Genomic DNA, 10,916 nt, shown 5'->3' on the forward strand with positions numbered 1-10,916 from the left:
GATACTCATTAAACACATTCGTCTGGACATATTTCATCTCCTTATTTATAGAATAACATCCGTTTCCTAAGAGTTCATAAGCTGGTATAACGCGCACTGATAATCTTACCAGTACTTTCACAAACGATATCATATCCACTTTCCTGCGAAAGTCATTGCGTTGTAAATCTTTTTCATCATACATACTTTGACCATATTTCTATCTCAAACCCACGTTAGTTTTAGACGTTGGGTAATTTCTTCTTTCTCACTTTTTTTTCTTTGGTATATTTTTGCATGTCTTTTATTAGTCCCTGCCATCTGGCATCCGGCAGGGACTATAGTAACCGTTCGGAGGGCAGATAACATTAATTATTATTAAATTTGTTACCTCTCTTGGATGGATGGATATGAGGTGATTCTGATATTTTATGTATTGTTTTATTAGTGATATGTTTTGTTGTTATATTTCTGTTTATTTCTTACAGATTTCGGAACAACACTGAACTAATAGACTGTTCACATACTGTGTTTTTGTGTGATATAGGTTTTCCAGATTGGAAAACATAATATGCTATCTCAGATAGAGTGTATGATGAACTGGACTCCGCATAATGATGTATATATCCTGTATTCTGATCATATAGTTAAATACATTAGGTTTTTGCCGTACTCGGAAAAAAAATCTCAAACTCACGTCTATTGACGGAAAAAAGTGTATTTGATAGTCTCAAATAATCCAATCCGAAACGCGCTGCCCGAAATTTATTACAGGTGTGTATTTTAAAGTGTAATATGTATTTGTATACGCGTATTTATATTAAACCCTTCGTATTCAATAGTAAAAGCGCTTCCTTAAATTTATTCACAGGATTCACTGCATTCATGTTTGTACTTCTTAATCAAAATTGATGGCGAAGGTTCACCACTGGATACATGTGGTTCAGATGCAAAATACATTATTTGTTTTTAAGGATGATGAAAATATTTTTTTTTGAAAAGTACGATAATGAAAATAAAAGTTTTTGAAAGGTACGAGTTGTATTTATATTAAAAAAAAAGAATTTAAAGTTTTTTTTTCATAGATATTAAGTGTAATTTCAAAATTTAATTAAATATATATATATATATATATATATATATATTATATTAAATTTTTTTTTTATATTTTTTTATATTTTTATAGATAAGAATTTATGATTTTTTTTTTCCAATTTAGTTATAATTATATTAATATAAAATTTTAAATTTATAAATATTTATCAATTAAATGATGGGTATAATTAAAATAATTAAATAACATTTAATTTTGAAATGAATAACATATAAAAAAAACTATGGAGACTTTTAAAAACAAAGAAACTAGAAACTATGGAGAAGAAAATCTCAGAAAGATTATAATACAATATTACAAACAAGTAGTCCATCAGTGAGATACTTTACCATACGTAGGATTCTTATGCTCCATCATACAGATGCAAGCAACATCAAAAGAGCTCAGATTTTAACCTAAAACACGAAGTTGGTATTATATTTTAATCCCAGAGAACAGATTTTACGTTTTGGCCAAGACCAGTTATTGAAAAACATGGAGAAAAAATAGCCTTCCTACTTTTTCCTTTACACGTCCCCATGCTAAAGTGTGCAGATCAAATTTTCCAATCCAATAAACTCAGGAAGGCTATCAATCTAACAAATCCACTAAAAACCCTAGCATCCTGTACGAGTTTATAATTCTACAGGCACATAGAACTTAGTACGACTTACAGACACACACAGAGACCTTTACTACAAAGCACACAGACACATAGAGAAGGTAGTACAACAGTTGTCCTAAGATGAAGCAGAGGAAAGTTTCTAGAGCAGGACTTGTTTGTTGAATATCCAACTAAAACCACACCTTCGTCCTTGTTTTGCCCTTTCTTGAGCTCGCTCTTCTACCTTTCTTATACGAGGTGCCAACTTGCATACATAATCCTGAGCCTGCCTTCCCTTACCAGAAAGGCCACCTATTTTCTTCACATTCCATCTCTCAACTAAGAATTCCAAGATGTCAGCATAGTCCCCTGCTGTGTAAACTCCTAGTCTCTGAGCAACAGAAGAAAAGTGGTCAAACAGATTAACATCCTGCCCATCATACATCATATGGGCAGGCATTATAACATTTTTACGCATCAAATCTTCAAAAGCTAGCATTGTGGTGTCAGGATCAATCTCAAACAACTTTTCAATAATCTTTGCGTATGCAGTCTCATGGCGCTTCTCGTCAGCAGCAATAGTTCCACATATTTGGGCCAATTTCAGGTCACCATATCCTTTAGCAAATCTTGCAGTGTTGCCATGTGATATGAATGTTGCTCTTTCTTGGAAGGAAGTGTACATGAATCCAAGATAGGGACTATTTTCTGTGCCTGGATACTGAACAGTAAAAAAAGCTCAAGTTAGAAAATTCTCATTCAAGAACTAAAATACCCTGCAGAAAGCTTCCAGCATGCAAAATGTCCATTAAACAAATCGAGTGGAATCCCACATCTTGTTGCTACCAAGAGTAAACATAATAAAATACTTTGACAAAATGCTTGCAAGGTAAGGACACTGTACCATTCCAAACCCCATAAGATACTGGATGGTTTTTTCAATCTGCCTCATGTTCACTCTGCCAGACAAGTAAAGATATTTATGAAGGAGATCACCATGTCTATTCTCCTCTGCTGTCCACATACGTGTCCATGTTGCCCATGAAGTGAGACTGGCACCAGTTTCATCTCTTACACCATCATATGAGTTAATCTGAGTCTGATAAGTAGGCAATGCTTCTTCAGTAATCATGTTTCCCACTAGACAAACTAAATAGTCATCCGGTAATTCATTGCACCGCTCCCGCAACTCTATAAGTTGGTCAATGAAGCCCTCAGAAGAAGGATCAGGCAAAAAATCTTGTGGCTGCCAAGAATTTTCAACAGGCTTTAAATGAATAAGTATATTTTTCTCTGCCCACTCCTCCAGAGATTTAAAGATCTCAACCTTCTCAGGTGGCATGGAATGGGCCACCTGTTGGCCAGGTTCATGTGGTTGGAAATGGATTCTGTTTTTTTCTTCATGTGGTTTGAAGTGGATTTTGATCTTTTCAACTTCCCTGAAAGGTGATATCAGAAATTTATCAGAATCAAATACATATTTAAGGAATCAAATGCAAATGCTCTGTAAAATAACAAATAACAAATGAAGTGTTAGAAGTTAAAATATGGATCACTAAGAGACAAAATCTACTTATGACTACATGACCAAACATGTGATGGATGTGCACTTTGATTCATGGAAACTCCGAAATTCCAGAAACATCTGCTAATACATTATAACACTGGATACCAAGGATCGTGGCCAAGATCAAATGTTAAGCTGATCATCTCAAAACAAGCATGTAAACTCTATAAAACGGGAGCATTTATTTTAAACCCGTAAATATGCTGATGGGTAGCGATGGGTATTTACCAAAACACCAAATTCATAATACCAACAAAATATTTTTATACTTGCATCAAAAAAATAATAAAAAACATACAATACATGATTTTTTCAAGTTATTTCCACATTTAAATTTGATTACTAATTTTCGCATTACTAAAATCTATTCTAGCAGATTTAAACCTATAACTTCGTAGAAAGAAACTTAGATTTAAACCTGTAACTTCGTACAAAGATACCTATGAAATAAACCTTTACCTTGGTATCCAGAAAGACATGAAACAAATGAAAAGAACGCAATAATCAACCATTTAAATACAATTCCCCAATAGAAAAATTCCAAATAATAAAACCTTTCTGTAACACATTAAAAATTCAATACAATAAAAAGGCAACCTTGGGGTCATGGAAACCATATGCGATCGGGCCAAATTAGAGCGCAGGGCCGAAGAACGAAGCTTGGCGCCGTGAAACAATGGCGAAGGCGCAGAGAATGGTGTGCATCTTGCAACATAAACAGCGGACGCCATGTCTTTCTGGTGAGCAGAAGTGAAATGAAGTTCAACTCGTGACTGCAAAGGAAGCTAAAATATAGACGAAAGAAAAACTCCACCTGCAGTACCACGTGCCTGACCACTACCACTTCAACTAATTACTGACAACTCCAGAACCCGTTCCGTATCTACCACCGTTATTGGGACTTACAACCATTACTCATTCAGTTCCCAATAACAATTACTCATTCAGTTATTGTTCATCAATCGGAATCTGCAATCGACTTAAGCTCATCCTAACGGAGGAAGAGCTCACCGTAACAGAGGAAGAGACAAAGCAAGCTATACCCGAGTGGTAGTGGAAATGGACCTGCGCTCTTACCATGGCGATTACCTAATTTATCGACTTAAGCTCACCGTAACGGAGGAAGAGAGAAAGCAGGCTATACCCAAGTGGTAGTGGAAATGGACCTTCGCTCTTACCATGGCGATTACGTAATTTATAAGACATTTGTTGGCATGGAACGTGATTTCATAATAATAATATAATTCTTCCCTCCACGACACGCCGACCAGCACAAAAGATGCCGCACGCAAAGGCCAGCCTGGGATTTGCTTGATCACCAGTAAGTAATTGTGATCAGCCCCCTATAACGAAGGAAGAGACAGAGCATGTTCTGAATTTAATGATTTTTCCCTCTGCAACTCAGAATGCCACTAAAATTGACAGAAAACCCGACCAGAAAATCAGAGTTTGCAACCAGCGCTAAAGGTGGCCAGAGAGACTTGTTGGCATGGGATTTAATTGATGAACGGAGAAAGAGACAGAGCAGGTTCTGGAGTTAATGATTTTTCCCTCTGCAACTCACGATGCCACGAGAATTGCCAGAAAACTGGACCAGCCAATCATGGGTTGCAGCGAGCACAAAAGTGGACAAAGAGACTTATGGGCAATGGGTATGGGATTTGATCGGTGAGCTTAAGTCGATTGCAGATTCATACCCGCATGGCCTTTGCGTGGGGCATCTTTTGTGCTCGCTGGCGTCCACCTTTGCGTGGGGCATCTGTTGTGCTCGCTGGCGTCCTCAGTTGTGGAGGGAAGAATTATATTATTATTAGAACATCATGTTTCAGGCTAACAAATATCTTATAATTACGTAGTTGTCCTGCTCAGAGCGACGGTCCATTCATGGCGTTTACAAATCAAAATTCATGGCATTTATTTCGTATTAATGATCCGGTTAATTTGGAACTAGTTGGAAATTTCTCCAATGGGTTAGGAATTTCATTGGGGACTTTAAGGCTGTCACTCAAAAAATTGGCGTTTACAAATCAAAATTCATGGCATTTATTTCGTATTAATGATCCGGTTAATTTGGAACTAGTTGGAAATTTATCCAATGGGCGAGGAATTTCATTGGGGAGTTTAAGGCTGTCACTCAAAAAATACTAGGGTACCGTAGTATATTTAGGAGATGATATAAGATATTGAGCGAGGTTATTTAAGAGAATAATATAATAATGAGATGGATCATAGTAATAAATAAAGTGGTTAACCATACTATGTAAGAGACTACAAGTAGTTAGCTATAATATAATAAGTCAATTGTATTAGATAGACAGTACTTAAACAATCACGGTAATGATTTATTGTACCATGACCTATTGTATTGTATGTATGAGGTCTATATAGAGGCTAAAAACTCTCCATAAAAAAATGTCAAAGAATATGGACAAGCATATGGTTTATGGACAAATATATCAAGGAATATTTTAAGTGGAGTTTAAGACTTCCTCCAATATTATGACCATAAAACTTAAAAAAAAATGAAAAACTTAGAAAAAAAATTAATTAAAAAAATTAATTTGAAATCCTAAATTCTAAATTGTAAATTAAAAATTAAAAAAACAAATTTTGAAACTTAAACCCTATAGCACCATAAACTTATCCATTAAACTAAACCTATAACTACTACCTGGACATAATAGGTAAGGTAAACACAAGTTGTGAAGGTTGCACGTAATTATTGAGCTCGAGTGAAGGTTGCGGGTAAACAGAGGTTGTGAGGGTTGCAGGTAAGAGTCTAGTGAAATCTAAGATGGCGAGCGAAGGTAACGCTAAACAAAGAACTCCACATAACGACAAAGGTAAATAGAGAACTCCACATAACCACAAAGGTAAATAGAGCTGAGAGAACTCAAGTGAAGGTTCTCTCACGTGAAGGTTGCAGGTGAGGTAAGAGAGTTGAGCGATATAGCTAAATCTAATGCTTTTAGTTTTGGATGTGAAGGTTGCACCTGAGGTAAGAGAGTTGAGTAATATAGCTAAATTTAATGCTTTTAGTTTTGAATTTATAATTAAATTTTAATGATTTTTGAATTTTTTTTTCTATGTCAGTGACAAACTTTTTTTTAGCATAAATCTTTGAAATTTCTCTATGTCACAATCACCATGACTTTAATACCATGTTAAATATATGCAAGAGACAAGAGATTAGATGAAAGGATGATATATCAATGTACTACTAAATTATTAGTGATGTTGTCTATATATGTAGCAAGTTTTATTATTCAATTTGTAACAAGTTTTATTATTCAATTTAGGAATCAATCAATTAATTCCTTGAATTTAAGAACCAATCAAAAAAATATTACATTGACTAACTCATCTTTAGCGCTTAATGTTATAAGGTAAATACATGGGATGGTAATATTTTTGTGCTCTGTAAATAATAGTGATTCTAAATTATTAGATTCTTAATTTCTAGACTTTTAGTTTGGAATTTATAATTAAATTGTAATGACTTGTTCATGTATACAATTTTATTAAATTTTACTTGAAGTCTTTAAAATTTCACTACTATTCAAATTTTAAAATGATTCATCATGCATCATAGAATGATTATGTACACAACAATAGATCAAATTCTTGCTATGGACAAAAATAACAAGATTTGTTTTTGCCGTACACAAAAATGATTAGAGAATATTAAACTTTAATATTTTGTTTTATAATTTAAATTTCAAAATAGTAATAATTCTAATTTTTATATTTTAATTTATCATATTTATGTTGAATTACTTGATTTTATTTTAATTTTAACTTTTAATAAATATAAAAATTAGTTACGGCACTTATCATCCCAAACTGTTGTCCACTGAAAATGTGGGAGTGTGATCTAACAGTGCAGAAGTTGGGCCCATCCCCCTCTCCACAACTAGTGCAACGTAGCCACTATCAGGGTGGACTACAATTTTTTTTTTCAACACATGGTGAATTAGTAATTGCCACTCCTAATCTATGGGAGACCCAGGATCAATCGTCGCTGCCTCTATAACACCAAGAGTACATCCAACTACCTGTAAGTCGGATATACTAAGATCTTATGATTTTAGCAAGACACTAGGGGTACATCCAACTACGTGTAAGTCAGATATACTAAGATCCTATGATTTTAGCAAGAGCGAGATTCACGTGGGAATGTGGCGGGGTTGGGGAATGTGCTCCTTGAGCCACCACCACAGCAAGTCATGTACTCAATGATATTTGAACTGCGGTCTCTTGAACTTCACCCATGTAGACTAACCATTTAACCACACATCATTGTACCAAGGATGACCACAAATATCAATCAAATTCCAGGCCAACAAGCCTCTGTGGCCTTTGCTTAGGGAATCTCTTGTCCTAGTTTCGGGCTGGTACAATTTTCTATCTATTCTCATGGCTTCCTCAGTGGTGGAGAGAAGAAATATCAAATGAAGTTTTATACTAATAAATATCTTCTTATACTTTAGCTCAACGCATATATCGACACGGGACCATTTTTTTATTATACAAAGAAATTCCATGAAAGAATATCTCTATCAATACTTAATTTTTATAAGTGTATGAAGAAATTTCATGATATAATATTGTAATTAGATAATATAGTTAAATTTTACGATTTTAATATATATTTATTTATGGGTTTGAAAGTAAATTTGATGTAAAAATATATTTCAAAACAATTAAATTTTGAGGAATTAGATTAAGATCATTATTATGCACTTTTTAATAATCACAAATTAATTTTTAGTATATAAAAAAATGTATATAAAAAATTTGTATGACATAATATTGTAGTGTAATTATATAGTTAAAATTAAGAAAAATAAGATTACAACCATAATATTATAATACACAATTTAATAACCGTTTTCATTTATTTCAATTTCAAAATATAATACACTTATATATATATATATATATATATATATATATATATATATATATATATATATATATATATATATATATATATATATATATATATATATATATATATTTTTTTTTTTTTTTTTTAACACAAATAAACTTACCGTTAAACCACACATCACTATACTATGACTTTTTAAAGTGAACGAGTAAATTATGGGCCCACCAAATCTAGGAGCGTTGAACTTAACAAATCCAAACTTCAAGGCATCGTTGAACTTAGCAAACCCAAACTTCAAGGTTCTATCATGCTAGCACTACCCAAACAACGCAAAGGACCACGCTCTACTAGAATCTAGCTGACTCACCCTTATACTGATACAGAGACCCCACTCCCTCTTTGTTCCAACCTTCATGTGACCACGGGTTGGGGACCGACTGCGCAAACCAATCGACGACTGAAAATAGGTGCAAGTCCTCTATCTCTCAAATTGATGGTCATGATCAAGCAAATGAGATCAAGAACATGTGTGTAATGTGGGCCCCTTCCCCTCTGACATTAACGGAGGGGGCGTAGGGAGTCTTCACCACTAGTTTCATTCAGGATTCTGTTCTCTCAAGCGGACGGTGGATATCTAATTTACAATTAAAGGAAATGATGTCTTCTTACTACTTTGTCCACGATGTGCCTTGTACAAGCCCTTGAATATCATATTTGATTTTGGGAGAGAGTTATGGCCCTCCATCAAAATGTAAGACACTTTTCTCATAAATAAAAATTTATTGTTCATTGGATTTTAATGATTTTCACTTTTACAACTCATAATTCAAAAGATAAAATTCGAATTTGGATTGAGTTTTTTTTTTGCTAAGGCAAGAGTGGATCCTTCTATTCAATTAAAAAAGAGAAATAGTGTACAAAAGGCGACCGCAGCGGTGAGACCCACCAATATGACAGGCCTACCCCAATTCATGGTCAAAAGACTACAAAGCGAACCCAGGGATGTAGGCCCGCCAAAACAAACAAGTAGTCCAACATTGATCATTGGATCCTGATCTGAAGATCCAGTGGATGAAAAACATATCGGGTGGCCAACAAGCACACCTTTTAGCAAACCAATCAGACTTGATGACCCAATAGACCATAATCTATAATCATATCGGGTCCATTTTTGACTTATCCCGTGATCACTTTAACCACCTGAAATCCACCATTTGCGTGCGATCCCGGAGAGGTCGCACGAACAGCTCGAAACATAACCACTGTTTCGGACCCACCAACATGCACGCAAAATCCTGGTCATGGATTGACCTCACTAGATCTAACGGTTAAGGATCATATTGCACAGACTAAAAGCACCGATAGTTACCGCGCGATGAAGGTGGTAATTCCTCCCCTCCCTTATCCATGTGTCGCATGGTGAGTGGAATCACTCCTGATTGTGAAAAAGTGCTTCTGGCTTGATGAGCATGCGATATACCGAAAACCACTGCAAAGGAAGTAAAGCTATTCACAGGGAAAAAAGGTTGGGGTTTTGTGTTTACCGAGAAAATCTGGGCTCTGGCGCATGGGCTAAAGGGAGATGAAGATCCCTCCTTCCAGCCATTCCTCTGAGACATCTGGTTTGCCGTTACTTGAGTTAATGAGGCCGACATAGACCTGCATCCTAAAAGGACCTCGCTTATGTCATAACACTTCATAAATAATCCAGATCAACTAGACCCCATCTCTGTGGCTCTGTTGTCGATCGCCGAGGGCCCTAGATGAGCATCCCTCCTTCAACCTGTCATCTGTTATCTCCTCCCACCAACAACACAAATCGATATGCTTGTTTCGTTCTCCCTCATTGGCAAGCTAGTTCGCAACTTTGTTGGCTTCCCTATGAAAATTCACCAACCTGAGAGTTCTCAGTATTCTTAGGTGCGCTTGGATTCTTTGGTAGACTTGCAAAAGCCACCAGTGTTATGAGGTTTTCTCAGGAGCAGTGCCAGCATTTACCCTCTTCACTGAGTTAATGACTAATTCCTAATCAGCCTTAATGATGACATTGTGAATGTTGTACTTGAGCAATATTTCCAGGCAAAATTCCATCGCCATGAGCTCAGCCATCTTGTTGGTTGCTTTTCCTAGATAACTGTGGAAGATTATTTGTATGTTTCCTTCCTCATCCCTCAAAACCCCTTCGTAACCAGATTCTCCTGGATTCCCTTTTGAAGCCCCGTCTATGTTAAATTAAAAGCCATGAGAAGGGGGTTGCCAAGAAGACTTTTCTACTAAGGGCTTCTTGTTAATCTGCGTAGAACTATGAGGGGGATTAACCTTGAGCTCTAACTTCTCCAAAATTTTGGCCTCTCTTTGATCGATGGGTTTACCTGTAGCTGCACCTCCCAGGATATGAACAGTTTCTTTGAGTTGTTTAAGGATTAGCTTGAGGATGTTGCTCACCAGAGTCGCTCTCTCCTTGAAAATCCTGTTGTTGTGCTCCTTCCAGACATTCCAGATTATGAATCCTGGGGTCAGCATCCAGAAGGAGTTTATGATCTCATTTTCCGAATTTTTTTTTTTGCCAATTCTTCAAAGTAATGATGATGTCATTAACATCTCTGTCTATCTGCTCGAAGACTTCTCCAACCCAATTCCAAAGTGTTGTGGTGAAAGTGCATCTATTCAGGAGATGATTTGTAGTTTCTTCCTATTGTCTACATAAGTGACATCTTGAGGGGCCAACAAAGCCTCTTTTTTTAAGACTATCCCATGTCAGAATCTTGCCCTAGTGAACTAG

General features: G+C 35.7%; 1 protein-coding gene across 1 annotated transcript; it reads right to left on the bottom strand.

Moving 5' to 3' along the window:
• Positions 1–1,508: 1,508 nt before the first annotated feature.
• On the bottom strand, positions 1,509–4,004 carry LOC149203353 (stearoyl-[acyl-carrier-protein] 9-desaturase, chloroplastic-like). The gene is made up of 3 exons (XM_089400179.1): positions 3,841–4,004; positions 2,581–3,115; positions 1,509–2,397 (listed from the first exon to the last, which is right to left on the bottom strand). The coding sequence occupies exons 1-3, from the start codon at positions 3,972–3,974 to the stop codon at positions 1,837–1,839; spliced, it is 1,230 nt and encodes a 409-aa protein (XP_089256305.1). The 5' UTR covers positions 3,975–4,004; the 3' UTR covers positions 1,509–1,836.
• Between the last annotated feature and the right edge of the window lie 6,912 nt (positions 4,005–10,916).

This window comes from Pinus tabuliformis, chromosome 2_1 (assembly GCF_031772625.1).
Source record: "Pinus tabuliformis cultivar Carrire ecotype Pingquan chromosome 2_1, CPIR1, whole genome shotgun sequence".
Lineage (NCBI taxonomy): Eukaryota > Viridiplantae > Streptophyta > Pinopsida > Pinales > Pinaceae > Pinus > Pinus tabuliformis.

What these genes read in the sequence shown, in the direction of transcription:
- LOC149203353 (XM_089400179.1), bottom strand. Translation starts at nt 3,974, where the DNA reads ATGGCGTCCGCTGTTTATGTTGCAAGATGCACACCATTCTCTGCGCCT. An exon ending in ATGGTTTCCATGACCCCAAG is followed by an intron (nt 3,116 to 3,840) that starts GTTGCCTTTTTA and finishes ATCACCTTTCAG; the next exon opens with GGAAGTTGAAAAGATCAAAA. An exon ending in ATCTTATGGGGTTTGGAATG is followed by an intron (nt 2,398 to 2,580) that starts GTACAGTGTCCT and finishes TTTACTGTTCAG; the next exon opens with TATCCAGGCACAGAAAATAG.